The 14,978-nt window shown below is 41.7% G+C and overlaps 1 protein-coding gene across 2 annotated transcripts in view; it reads left to right on the top strand.

Annotated features, from left to right (window-relative positions):
• AOX1 (aldehyde oxidase 1) overlaps window positions 1-14,978 on the top strand; it is an 87,895-nt gene that overhangs the window by 51,836 nt on the left and 21,081 nt on the right. For both annotated transcript variants that reach the window (XM_045368349.2, XM_065525859.1), the window contains exons 22-25: window positions 661-794; window positions 1,949-2,036; window positions 4,788-4,874; window positions 6,590-6,781. In XM_045368349.2, the coding sequence (XP_045224284.2) occupies window positions 661-794; window positions 1,949-2,036; window positions 4,788-4,874; window positions 6,590-6,781 (501 nt within the window). The remainder of the gene's footprint in view (window positions 1-660; window positions 795-1,948; window positions 2,037-4,787; window positions 4,875-6,589; window positions 6,782-14,978) is intronic.

The following is a 14,978-nucleotide window of genomic DNA, read 5'->3' on the forward strand; positions in this document are numbered from 1 at the left end:
TCAGCCTCCTGAGTAGCTGGGATTATAGGCATGCACCACCATGCCTGGCTACTTTTTGTATTTTTAGAAGAGATGAGATTTCATCATGTTGGCCGGGCTGGGCTCAAACTCCTGACCTCAGGTGATCCGCCTACCTTGGACTCCCAAAGTGCTGGGATTACAGGCATGAGCCACCACACCTGGCTGAGAAGTGCTTATTTTCCAGCAGAGACAGTAGAATGTGGGGAAAAGACCCATGTTGAGTGAGGCTTAGAAGACTGCAAAATCCCACGGCTTCAGGAAACGTATGCCTAGGGATTAGTGTGAATAGAATACTTTAGATGTGGTTCATGGGGAAAATACAAAAAAGTATCAGCACAAAAATATGTCACTGGCAATGAAAACACTACTAATTAGTTTTGGCAATATCATCATAGCCAAGTATTGCTGAGATCAGGTGGGGCTGTGTGCCAGGGTTGTTGAACATTATCCCATTATTTAGCATAACCACACGGTGTGGGTGTCATGTGCAACATTAAAGAATCAAAACATCTAGTGGCTGCCACACTCCCATTTCAGGGGACAGTTTTGTTTGTTAAGATCATAGATGTGACAATAATAGTCACAGTTAAGTCCTTGCTGAAGATGGATCAGATTAATCAGAACTATTATTGTTCACAGGACATTGTTGCCTCCACCTTGAAGCTCCCAGCTAACAAGGTCATGTGCCATGTAAAGCGTGTTGGTGGAGCATTTGGAGGGAAGGCGTTCAAAACCGGAGTCATTGCAGCCGTCACTGCATTTGCCGCAAACAAGTAAGTGGAGAAAATCTGCTAAAAATAAAATGAAGTCACGCTGAAAGTTCTCACTGTCAGAATCAGTGAGGAAGAACCTGGGCCAAGATTATTTAATATCACATATACTATACAAACACACAATCAAGCTGCCAGCTTATTACACTTACTTGTCTTATACTGTCCTATAGAAACCAAAATAAAAATCAATTACTGAAAATAATAAAAGCCACAGAAAAAATATTATAATGCCTAGAAAGTGGGCAGAAACAGGTCCTGAATGGGTGGGAGTTACTTGTCCTCAGCACCTGCTGGACTGAGCTATGTATGTAGAGGTCATATATATGAGTTTTTGAACCATGTACCTATGTATACATATACACATATATGTTTATATACATACACATAAACATATATGTATGTTTGTGTGTATATATGGACATTCTTCAATATATCAAAGATATTTTTGTAAAATGGGGTCCCATATACACACACATATATACATATATGTACATATACATACACGCATATGTGTATGTACATGCATATACATTTGTGTATATATGTGCATATATGTATATGTGTGTATATGTATATTTTCTTGATTTAAATAGAGACTTTGCTTTTGTTATGCTTACATTCATTTATATAGCCATTTTCCTTTGAGGATCTCAAAAAATTCTCATGGAAAATTGTCTCTGGAGCAGGCACACCTAGAAGGCTTAATTTGTTTGCTGAGTAATATGGGTCAGTTCCTCCATCTCAGGAAGCAAAAAGACCTTGATTCCAAATCTCTCCCATCAGGGAGCGCTGGGTAGTTAGACAGCACCTGCATTCTTCCATTTCTGGTGAGTCTAAAATAAGACCTTGGGACCATTTGCCTATAATAAAGGTTGTTACTGCAACGGGAAATGCTCCCAACGCAATGCCCTGGAGCCCCTGGCACCCGAGAGCCTCCGTCCCACAAGTTGCAAATGCCTGGCATTACTCCCTGACCTCACAGGAGGAAAGCCCACTGTGTACGCCTTAGGTCAGCAGAGGCTAGGCGTGGGAAGTAGTTGTGTTGTTCTGTGGTGCGCGTAGGCTTCCCTCAGGCTCTTGCTAGGAGTTATATAAACCCCAGAGAATGCCTACTAGTAAGAGAGTTTACTTCACTTGCTTTTTTTCTGTTTTAGACATGGCCGTGCAGTTCGCTGTGTTCTGGAACGAGGAGAAGACATGTTAATAACTGGAGGCCGCCATCCTTACCTTGGAAAGTACAAAGTGAGTACAAGAAGGTGTGGAGGAATGATTTATGTTGTAGATATAACATCCTATCAGTGCACAGGGCAGCCTTTGGCTGCTCTCTAGTGGGGAGTAACAATGAGCAAATCAACAAACAGAGCATCTATTTAACTTTCTATTTGTTGCACTGACTTTTAATTACTAGCTGGTTCAATGGAGGCTTTTCTGCTTAGCTCAAAGATGTCAGTTTCAGAAATAAAACACTTGGTGCTAGCTGGTATTGGCTGTACAGAGCAAATAACTAGGAAACATGAGTGTGTACATCATTAAAGTAGATCTGATTACCATACTTATTCCCACATATTAAAAAGGTAAAAGTAGAATAATTCTCATAACAGTATTTGTAATAAAAACAATTATTTATAAATGGGTTCCTCATTCTTCAATGTATCAAGGATATTTTTGTAAAATGGGGTTCCAGAAATTCATAGAAAAAAATTTGTAGCAGAAAATAGTGATTCTTTTGCTTTATAAGAAAAATTGTACTTGTCAGAGTGGGCTAACTGCTCTAACAAACAACTTAAAAGCTCTTAAGCTTTCATGATGTCATTTCTTGCTCAAGTAACAGCTCAGTATAATCATTGAGGGGAAAGGGGGAGGATTCTGCTTTGTAAAATCATTGAGGACTGGAGCTGTTTCCATTTATTGGTGCCACTGTGCCCTTGGACTGCATCATCCAATATAGTGGTCCCTAGGGGCATATGACTATTTAAATCTAAATTATCCAAATTAAATACAATTAGAAATTTAGCTCCATAGTTGTATTAGCTATATTCCAAGTGCTCAGTAGCCACATGTGGTTAGTGTCTGCCATATTGGACAGTGCAGACGCAGAACATTACCATCATCACAGAAAGTTTTACTGGGTATCACTGCCCTGCAAACTCTGATTCTTCCAGGAGATCTTTTGCTGAGGGCAGCAGACAGGGAAGAGAGAGAGAGCATGGAGTGCCATGTGGTTGGTGCTTTAGGTTTTAGGCACCGGACCTCAGTTGTGTCCAGATGTCATTGGCGAGACCTCTGTCACCTAACTGTAAGGGAGGCTGGGAAATGTCATCTTCCTGTGCACCCAGGATGAAAGACAATAGGATTTGTTAAATGCATAGCATTGTCTCCATCACAAAACTGCATAACTACATACAGATTTTTTAGGAGATAATGAATGTTTCCATTTCACATCACACTCTAAACTGTATTTTGAATTTGATCTAGCTCAGAAATATTTGTTACAGTAAACTTTATCCTGAAGGAGATTTTTAAAAATAAGACATATGTGAAGTCATTACAAAAACATAACAATCTCAGGTTAAAAGATGGAGACAGGAATATGAGTTGGAGTATATATAGGCATCTTCTTAGAGAAGGTAAAATATAGGTCTTCAAGAATGGAGGCCAGGCACGGTGGCTCAGGCCTGTAATCCTAGCACTTTGGGAGGCTGAGGTGGGTGGATTGCCTGAGCTCAGGAGTTTGAGACCAGCATGGGCAACACAGTGAAACCCTGTCTCTACTAAAAATATGAAAAATTAGCCAGGTGTGGCAGCAGGCATCTGTAATCCCAGCAACTTGGGAGGCTGAGGCAGGAGAATCGCTTGAACCTGGGAGGCAGAGGTTGCAGCGAGCCAAGATAGCGCCACTGCACTCCAGCCTGGGTGACAGAGTGAGACTCTGTTACAAAAAAAACCCAGAATAGATAGACAGAAAGAAGGCATGCCAGGTGTGGGAATAATAAGAGCAAAACTACAGAGGTGTAATAAACATGGCATGTTTGATAGAGGCAGGAGTAAGGGGAGAGGGGGAATTAGAACACAAAGCACTTCCTGGAGGGTAGTGAAAAATAGGATTGATGGGCTTAGGTGATGCCTGACTGAGAGGGGCCTACAGTCCCAGAGTGGGAAGTTTAAACTTGATCTTAAAAGAAAGAGTGAGACTGAGTGAATCCTTGACTGGCTCAGTGCCGTAATTAAACATGGGTTCTTTGGGGAGGCTAAGAGGATGGTCTGGGGAGGAGAGAGGATGGAAGCTGGTAGACCAGCGGGAGGCAGCTGATGCATTCAGACATGAAGCAGTTGGGGGGTCTGAATATGATAGTAAGATGTAGAAGAGATGGGTCCAAGAGCCATTATAGTGTAAAATAAAACAGGATTAGTGAAAATCTTGGCAAAATGCAATGAAGAATAAAACCATAAACATGACTTGGAGGGTTTTAGAAGAAAGCGACAAGTTGGAAGGAGAAGCCGATCTGGAAGGACAATGAAGAACTTGTTTGTGTAAATGCTGGGGGAAGAAGTGACAACAGGACCCTGAAGCAGAAATGTCCTTCACCCCCATGGGACTTCGTTGAAAGGACTGGATTATAGTGACAGAAGCCGTTGCCATAATGGTGACTAAAACTATGAGAAAATAGTGTTTTCTGATGGAGAGTAGTGTGAGGAAAGGTGATATGAATACTATTTATGGTAGTAATATTAATTATATTTAGAGTACTTGCTATGTTTCAGGCACTTGCCTATAATTTTCTATGTGTTGCCTTATTTACTTCCATTTCACAAATCGCCTGTGTGGTTACATAGCTTGCCTAAGATCACAGAGCTAGTTATATATTATCCAAGAAATCACTGCCAAATCCAATGTCATGACGCTTTTCCCCTATGTGTGGAGGGTTCGCAAATGACAAAATTTAGAGAGACTTGGCCACTGTTCCAGCATTCGATGTTGGTTCTCTTCCCCAGGCTGGATTCATGAATGATGGCAGAATCTTGGCCCTGGACATGGAGCATTATAGCAATGCAGGCAACTCTTTGGATGAATCATTATTGGTAAGTGTTTTAAGGAACAAGTTCACATTCCTGAAAGAGTGTTACATAAAATGATTTAACTTAGAAAATGTCCAATAGTTAAGTAATATTTGATTATAAAGGCATAATGACCATTCTTGCAGGGATAGCCATGTGTTACTTCCTGGTGTCAGCCCAGAGATGCTGGCTGAGTTGTATCTGTGTTCACCCCCGGCTTCCCAAACTTAGAACTGTTTTCCCAGATTCACACATGAGACCAAGCTTTCTCAGCTTTGGCCCTACTGACATTTTGGAGTGTGTAGCTCTTTATGGTGGGGACTATCCTGCTCATTGTACCATCTTTGGCCTCTACTTAGTAGGTGTCAGTGGCATTACCATCCTCTAGTCCTTTTATTTTTTACTTTTTACTTTTTGAGACAGAGACTCCCTCTGTTGCCCAGGCTGTAGTACAGTGGCTCAAGCGATCCTCCTACCTCAGCCTCCCAGGTAGCTGGGACTGCAGGTACATGCCGCCATGCCTAGCTAATTTTTTTTAATTATTATTTTATAGAGATGGGGTCTCACTATGTTGCCAGAGCTGATCTCAAACTACTAGGCTCAAACAATCCTCCCATCGTGCTGAGATTACAGGTGTGAGCCACTATGTCCACCCCAACCCCAAATAAAAATGTTTCGACCAAGCCAGGCACGGTGGCTCACGCCTGTAACCCCAGCACTATGGGAGGCTGAGGTGGGTGGATCACTTGAGGCCAGGAGTTCGAGACCAGCCTGACCACGTGGTGAAATCCTGTTTCTACTAAAAATACAAAATTAGCTGGGTATGGTGGCACACACCTGTAATCCCAGCTATTTGGGAGGCTGAGGCAGGAGAATCACTTGAACCCCGGAGGCAGAGGTTGCAGTGAGCCCAGATTGCGCCATTGCACTCCATCCTGGGTAACAAAAATGAAACTCCATCTCAAAACAAAAAAGAGTTTCAACCAAAATGTTAACAATGAAAAATGTCTCCAGGCATTGCGAAATGTCCCCCGGAGCAGGGAAAAGATTGCTCACGATTAAGAACCAACACATTAGACCCAATGCCAAAACATTTTTTTCTGTTTTCTCTGTCTTCTAGGATATTATAATCATTACATTATATAAACCCAGTGCTTGGGGCCTGTGAACATATCAAAGGCCTTTGTATGTTTGAAATCTTAAAAAATGCATTAAGGTCAGGCACGGTGGCTCACGCCTGTAATCCCAGCACTTTGGGAGGCTGAGGCAGGTGGATCACGGGGTCAGGAGATTGAGACCATCCTGGCTAACATGGTGAAACCCCATCTCTACTAAAATACAAAAAATTACCTGGGCATAGTGGTGGGTGCCTGTAATCCCAGCTACTCGGGAGGCTGAGGCAGAAAAATGGTGTGAACCTGGGAGGTGGAGCTTGCAGTGAATGGAAATCATGCCACTGCACTCCAGCCTGGGCAACAGAGTGAGACTCCATCTCAAAAAAAAAAAAAATGCATTAACTCCAAAATACAAAAATAATAATGCTCTCAAAGGAAACATTATTCAAATACTTAAAAATTATTTTATAGCAAAAATGTGTTTAATTGGGGGATGGGAATATTTTAGCATGTTTGATGAGATGTAAAGAGGGCTGCCATTCCCAGCCTGGTTTTGGTATGAGGTCGCAGGATGGTGAAACAGGTTCAGAAGGTCTTAATCACATCAACTCTGGATTTCTCCAGGTGATAGAAATGGGACTTCTGAAAATGGACAATGCTTACAAGTTTCCCAACCTCCGCTGCCGGGGTTGGGCATGCAGAACCAACCTTCCATCCAACACGGCTTTTCGTGGGTTTGGCTTTCCTCAGGCAGGGCTGATCACCGAATCTTGTATCATGGAAGTTGCAGCCAAATGTGGACTGTCCCCTGAGAAGGTAATGCTAAATTAGCTTCACAGACAAAACATGTGGAATGTCGGAGAATGGGGGCCATTCAGGTTGAGGAATTTGAGACCCAGAGGGGTAAATGATTTGTGCCAGGTCCCTCAGCTAACTGGTTAAGGCAGAACCCAGACTCCAAAGTCCAGCAATCCTCACCCCCTTACTCAGACGCCTGCTCCAAAATCCCGAAGCAGAAGATCCTGAGGAGTGAGCACTGCATTCTCCCCTGGCTGGTGAGAAGCTTCCATTGGCTGGGGGTATAACTGCTACCCACAATTCCATCACGGCTGTTGTTCCCCGCTTCCCAAACATCTCAGCCAGCTGTGAAAAAGTTGGTCATTTCAGTTGCTAAACTGATCTCCTTTTTGTTCTTTTTTTTCCTTTGTAACATTAGTAGATTGGCTTTTATTTTTATTTATTTCCGTAAGTTATTGGGGTACAGGCGGTATTTGGTTACATGAGTAAGTTCTTTAGTGGTGAATTGTGAGATTTTGGTGCACCCATCACCCAAGCAGTGTACACTGCACCATATTTGTAGTCTTTTATCCCTCGCTCCCCTCCCACTCTTCCCCCCAAGTCCCCAAAGTCCATTGTCTTTGTGTCCCCAGAGCTTAGCTCCCACATATCAGAGAGAACATATGATGTTTGGTTTTCCATTCCTGAATTACTTGCTTAGAATAATAGTCTCTAGTCTCATTCAGGTCACTGCAAATGCTGTTAATTCATTCCTTTTTTATGGCTGTGTAGTATTCCATCATACACACATATATATACTTATACATACACACCACAGTTTCTTTATCCACTCATTTATTGGTGGGCATTTGGGTTGATTCCATGATTTTGTTATTGTGAATCGTGTTGCTATAAACATGCACGTGCAAGTATCTTTTTCAAATAATGACTTCTTTTCCTCTGGGTGGATACCCAGTAGTGGGATTGCTGGATCAAATGGTAGTTCTACTTTTAGTTCTTTAAGGAATCTCCACACTGTCTTCCATAGTGGCGGTACTAGTTTACCTTCCCACCAGCAGTGCAGAAGGGTTCCCTGTTACTGCATTGAAGCCAACATGTACAGTTTTTTGATTTTTTGATTATGGACATTCTTGGAAGAGTAAGGTGGTATCACATTGTGGTTTCAGTTTGCATTGCCCTGATTATTGGTGACGATGTCCTTAGCTCACTTTTTGATGGGATTGTTTGTTTCTTTCTTACTGATTTGTTTGAGTTTGTTGTAGGTTCTGGATATTAGTCCTTTGTCAGATATGCAGGTTGTGAAGATTTTCTCCCACTCTGTGAGTGTTCCTTTTGCCATGCAGAAAGCTCTTTAGTTTATTTAGCTCCCAGCTATTTATCTGTGTTTTTATTGCATTTGCTTTTGGGTTCTTGGTCATGAAATCCTTGCCTAAGCCAATGTCTAAAAGGGTTTTTCCAATGTTCTCTTCTAGAATTTTAATAGTTTCAGGTCTTAGGTTTAAGTCCTTAATCTATCTTGAGTTAATTTTTGTATAAGGTCACAGATGAGGATCCAGTTTCATTCTCACTACACATGGCTAGCCAATTATCCCAGCACCATTTGTTGAAAAGGGTGCCCTTTCCCCACGTTATTATTTTGTTTGCTTTGTCAAAGATCAGTTGGGTGGAAGTATTTGGGTTTATTTCTGGGTTCTCTATTCTGTTCCACTGCTCTGTGTGCCTATTTTTATACCAGTACTACACTGTTTCGGTGACTATGGCCTTCTAGTATAGTTTGAAATCAGGTAGTGTGATGCCTCCAGATTTGTTCACTTTGCTTAGTCTTACTTTAGCTATGCAGGCTTTTTTTTGGTTTCATATGAACTTTAGAATTGTTTTTTCTAATTCTGTGAAGAATGATGATGGTATTTTGATGGGAATTGCTTTGAATTTGTAGATTGCTTTTCAATATGGTCATTTTCACAATATTGATTCTACCCATCCATGAGCATGGGATGTGTTTCCGTTTGTTTGTGTCGTCTGTGATTTCTTTCAGCAGTGTTTTGTAGTTTTCCTTGTAGAGGTCTCTCAACTCCTTGATTAGGTATATTCCTAAGTATTTTATTATTATTATTTGCAACTATTGTAAAAGGGGTTGTGTTCTTGATTTGATTCTCTGCTTGCTCACCATTGGTATACAGAAGAACTTCTGATTTGTGTACATTAATCTTGTATCCAGAAACTTTGCTGAATTCTTTTATCAGTTCTAGGAGCCTTGTAGAGGAGTCCTTAGGGTTTTCAAGGTAAACGATCATATCGTCAGCAGTGACAGTTTGACTTCCTCTTTGCCGATTTGGATGCCCTTTATTTCTTTCTCTTGTCTGATTGTTCAGATTAGGACTTCCAGTACTATGTCGAAGACGAGTGGTTAGAGTGGGCATCCTTGTCTTGTTTCCGTTCTCAGAGGGAATGCCTTCAACTTTTCCCCATTCAGTATTATGTTGGCTGTGTGCTTGTCATAGATGGCTTTTATTACATTAAGGCATGTCCTTTTTATGCTGATTTTGCTGAGAGTTTTAATCATAAAGAGATGCTGGATTTTGTTAAATGCTTTTTCTGCATTGAGATGATCATGTGATATTTGTTTTTAATTATGTTTGTGTAGTGTATCAGATTTATTGACTTGCGTGTGTTAAACCATCCCTGCATCCCTGGATCCCTGGTATGAATCCCTCTTGATCATGGTGGGTTATCTTTTTGATATGTTGTTGGATTCAGTTAGCTAGTATTTTGTTAAGGATTTTAACATCAATGTTCATCAAGGGTATTGGTCTGTAGTTTTCTTTTTTGGTTATGTCCTTTCCTGGTTTTGTTATTAGGGTGATGCTGGCTTCATAAAATGAATTTAGTTAAGGTTCCTTCTTTCTCTATCTTGTGAAATAGTGTCAAAAGGATTGGTACCAATTCTTCTTCAAATGTCTGGTGGAATTCTGCTGTGAATCCGTCTGGTCCTGGACTTTTTGTTGTTGGTAATTTTTAAATTACCATTTCAATCTCGCTCTTGTTATTGGTCTGTTAAGAGTATCTAATTCTTCCTGATTAAAACTAGCGGGTGTATATTTCCAGGAATTTATCCATCTCTTCTAGGTTTGCTAGTTTATGTGTGTAAAGGTGCTCATAGTAGCTGTGAATCATCTCTTGTATTTCAGTGTTATCAGTTGTAATATCTCCTGTTTTTGTTTCTTAGTGAGGTTATTTGGATTTTCAGTCTTCTTAGTTAATCTTGCTAATGGTCTATCAATTTTATTTATCTTTTCAAAGAACCAGATTTTTGTTTCATTAATCTTTTGTATTTTTTTTTTCCAGTTTCATTTAGTTCTGCTCTGATCTCGGTAATTTCCTTTCTTCTGCTGGGTTTGGATTTAGTTTGTTCTTGTTTCTCTAGTTCCTTGAGGTGTGACCTTAGCATGTCAGTTTGTGCTCTTTCAGTCTTTTTGACATAGGCATTTAGGGCTATGAACTTTCCTCTTAGCACCGCCTTTGCTGTATCTCAGAGGTTTTGATAGGTTGTGTCACTATTGTCATTTAGTTCAAAGAATATTTTAATTTCTATTTGATTTCGTTTTTGGCCCAATGCTCATTCAGGAGCAGGTTATTTAATTTACATGTATTTGCATGGTTTTGAAGATTCCTTTTGGAGCTCATTTCCAGTTTTATTCCACTGTGGTCTGAGAGAGTGCTTGATATAATTTCAGTTTTCTTAAATGTATTGAGCTTGTTTTATGGCCTATCATATGGTCTATCTTGGAAAAAGTTCCATGTGCTGTTGAACAGAATGTATATTCTGCAGTTGTTAGATGAAATGTTCTGTATATATCTGTTTAGTCCATTTGTTCCAAGGTATAGTTTAAATACATTGTTTCTTTGTTGACTTTCTGTCTTGATGACCTGTCTAGTCCTGTCAGTGGAGTAATGCAGTTCCGCACTATTATTGTATTGCTGTCTATCTCATTTCTTAGGTCTATTAGTAATTGTTTTATAAATTTGGGAGCTCCAATGTTAGGTGTGTATATGTTTAAGATTGTGATATTTTCCTGTTGGACAAGGCCTTTTACCATTATATAATGTCCCTATTTGTCTCTTTTAACTCTTGCTTTAAAATTTGTTTTGTCTGATATAAGAATAGTTACTCCTGCTCGCTTTTGGTGTCCATTTGTATGAATTGCCTTTTTCCACCCCTTTACTTTAAGTTCATATGAGTCCTTATGTGTTAGGTGAATCTTCTGAAGGTACTAGATGGTTAGTGAGTTCTTATCTATTCTGCGGTTCTGTATCTTTTAAGTGGAGAATTTAAGCCATTTATAGTCAATGTTAGTATTGAAATGAGAGGTACTGTTGCATTCATCATGCTTTTTGTTGCCTGTGTACTTTTGTTTGTTTGTTTGTTTTTGCTTTTTAACATGTATTTCTGTTTTATAGGTTCTGTGTGATTTATGCTTTAAAGAAGTTCTGTTTTGATGTATTTCCAGGATTTGTTTCAAGATTTAGAGCTCCTTTTAGCAGTTCTTGCAGTGGTGACTTGGTAATGGTGAATTCTCTCAGCATTTGTTTGTCTGAAAGCAACTGTATCTTTCCTTCATATATGATGCTTAGTTCCACTGGATACAGAATTCTTGGCTGATAATTGTTTTGTTTGAGGAGGCTGAAGATAGGGCCCCAATCTGTTCTAGTTTGTAGGGTTCCTGCTGAGAAATCTGCTGTTAATCTGAGAAATCTGCTGATAGTTTTTCCTTTAGAGGTTACCTGGTGCTTTTGCCTCACAGCTCTTAAGATTCTTTCCTTTGTCTTAACTTTGGATAACCTGATGACAATGTGCCTAGGCGAAGATATTTTTGAGATGAATTTTGAGGTGTTCTTTGTGCTTCTTGTATTTGGATGTCTAGGTCTCTAGCAAGGCTGGGGAAGTTTTCCTTGATTATCCCCCCGAATATGTCTTCCAAGCTTTTAGAATTATCTACTTTCCTAGCAACACTGATTATTCTTAAGTTTGGTTGTTTAACATAATCCCAGACTTCTTGGAGACTTTGTTCATATTTTTCTATTCTTTTCTCTTTGTCTTTGTTGGACTGGGTTAATTCAAAGACCTTGTCTTTGAGCTCTGAATTTCTTTCTTCTACTTGTTCAGTTCTATTACTGAGACTTTCCAGAGCATTTTGCATTTCTAAACGTGTGTCCAAAGTTTCCTGAATTTTTGTTTTTTCTTTAAGCTATTTATTTCCTTGAATATTTCTCCCTCACTTCTTGTATCATTTTTTTGATTTCTTTGTATTGGGCTTTGCCTTTCTCTTGTTCCTCCCTGGTTAGTTTAGTAACTAACCTCCTGAATTCTTTTTCAGGTAAATCAGAGATTTCTTCTTGGTTTGGATCCATTGCTGGTGAACTAGTGTGATTTTTTGGAGATGTTGAAGAGCCTTGTTTTGTCATGTTACCAGGGTTGGTTTTCTGGTTCCATCTCATTTGAGTAGACTCTGTCAGAGGGAAAGTTTAGGGCTGAAGGCTGTTGTTCAGATTCTTTTGTCCCATGGAATGTTGCCTTGATGTAGTACTCTCCCTCTTTCCCTATGGATGTGGCTGTGAGCTGAACTGCAGTGATTTTTGTCTTTCTTCTGGGTCTAGCCACCCAGCGAGTCTACCCAGGTCCAGGCTGGTACTGAGAGTTGTCTGCACAGAGTCCTGTGATGTGAACCATCTGTGGGTCTCTCTGCCATGGATACCAGTGCCTGTTTGGGTGGAGGTGATGGAGGGTGCAGTGGACTCCATGAGGGTCCTTAGCTTTGGTGGTTTATGCTCTATTTTTGTACTGGTTGGCCTCCTGCTAAGAGGTGGCACTTTCCAGAAAGAATCAGCTGTAGTAATGTGGAGAGGGTCTGGTGGTAGGTGGGGCCGTAGAACTCCCAAGATTAAATGGCCTTTGTTTTCCACTACCAGGGTGGATAGGGAAGGACCATCAGGTGGGGGCGGTGCTAGGCATATCTGAGCTCACACTCTCCTTGGGTGGATCTTGCCGTGGCTGCTGTGTGGGTTAGGGGAGAGATTCCCAGGTCACTGGAGTTGTGTACCTAGGAGAATTATGGCTGCCTCTGCTGAGTCATGCAGGTTGTTAGGGAAGTGAGGGAAAGCCAGCAGTTACAGGCCTCTCCCAGCTCCCATACAAACTGAAGGGTTGGTCTCACTCCCACCGTGCACCCCCCAGCAGCCCTGAGTGTGTTTCCAGGCAGAGGGTGTGATGGGCTTGAAAACTTGCCCTGGGCTACATCCCTCCCAGCTGCGAGAGAAAAGGGCTTGGTTCTTCCCTGGCCTGTGGAGTCTGCACACCATATTGGTGCCCTCTCACCGAGCTCTGGCCAGGAGGCTTCTTGCCTCATTCAAATCGTTAGAAAGTTCAGCTAGAGATTTCTTTCTCCCTGTGGAGTTTCAACCCTTGCTCCTCTGGTCACCCCCACCCCCTGATGGATCCCTGTGTTGTTAGGCAGGAATGGCCTGCTAGGGGACACAGCAAGCTCCTAGGGCCTTTCTGCTGCTTCCTCTATCTGCATTTTGCTCAGCTCTCTAAATTGGCTCAGCTCCAGGTAAAGTCAGAATCTTCTCCTGCAAACAGACCTTCAGCTTCTCCAGTGGAGGTGTATGTTCGGGAGAGGAGAATCTCCCTTTCCCTCTTCCACAGCTGGAGCACTCACAGTATTTGGAGTATCTCCCATGTCCTGCAGAAGTAGTCCACTTCCTTCAGAGGGTTTGTGGGTCCTCTCGGGATTACTGCTTTGTTCTTGCAGTTGATCTGGAGCTAAAATTCATAAGGCGAACTTCCACAAGCTGCTCTGTCCAGAGCTGCAATCTAGTCCTGCCTCCTGTCTGCCATGATGATCCAGGTTCTCCTTTCGATTCTTTCAGTCTCAGCCCCAACTTCGTTTATCGACAAGGACTTTCACCTGCCTGGCTCCTCTTCCCAGATCCTGGAGTGGAATTAGTGTGGGGAGATGGGGTGAGCTCTCTGTCAGCCCCTTCTCCTCCCCTGTGCCTTCTGCTGTGATGCTGATGCGAGGAGGAAGAGGAGAAGGACCAGGGAAAACAGCCAGTTTCTCCCTCTGTGACTTCTCCCAGCAAGCTCACAGTCCTCTCTTTGGTCAGATGTAGTCACTTTTCAAATACATTGTCTATGGCTCCATTTCTACCAGCTCTTCCAAAAATTGGCAGTCCTTGGACCGTCAGGGGGTGGCTGGCACAGCATTCCACTGGTGACCTCTCTGCCCATGCCCCAGCAGTCTTTAGAAGGCCCCATGTCCCAATTCATCTACCATCTTTCACCCAATAGTAGCCACCTTCTTTGCTTCTCTCGAATGTGTGGGAGGCCTTGCTCCTCCCTTCCTGGCCATCCCACTAGACTCTCTCCTGATGTCCTGCCACATTTGGTAGCACTATGGAGGAGAATTACAGGAAGACCTCCCTTCATCCCCAGGGAAGTTAGAGCAGGAAACAACCTCTTAAAAACACCACTTTTCCCCAAGTGGGACAGCTCATTAATTTCCAGTCTTTCTCTTACAATGATCTGAGAATTTGCTTAGGAGGGTGGGGAGAGTGTGTCTGTGATGGCTCTGTCAGCTTAGGGAAGGGGTTGGCCACAAGTGCTAAGAGTTTTCTCAGCTGAGAATGTGACATACTTGGCACCTTTTATTATTAGCTGAGGGTCTTAATCGCCAATTCTGGGAATACAGGAAGAATTCTACTCAGTGCTTCAGACATCCTAGGATAGAATCTTTTAATTTGTTCTTCATCCTAGATATTGGTCATATTTAAACAAACTTTCATGTTTGCCTGTTTTGGAGGTGAGTAGTCTTATCTTTCAACATAGCATGGGAGTAATCCAAATCATGTGGCCTAGATGATCTTTCAGCAGATATTCCAAATGCAACTAGAATTAAGAGTCTACAGTGTACACGGACTGTGGTCGAGTTATATTGCAACATAAGGGAAGGGTTCCATCCTTTAAAGTTGCACAAGAGTAGCATAGAAAGCACATAAGTAAATGCTAGCATGTTTGATAGAAGCTCTGAGTAGAGGAAGAGGACAATGTTGTGCATTAGGAAAGGCTTCCACAAGGACTAAGTAGAACTCGGCTTGGACCTTATAGGATGAGCAGAATTTGACCAGGAGGATGGTGAATGGATGAGCCTATGTCTGC

Source organism: Macaca fascicularis, chromosome 12 (assembly GCF_037993035.2).
Source record: "Macaca fascicularis isolate 582-1 chromosome 12, T2T-MFA8v1.1".
NCBI classification, from domain to species: domain Eukaryota; kingdom Metazoa; phylum Chordata; class Mammalia; order Primates; family Cercopithecidae; genus Macaca; species Macaca fascicularis.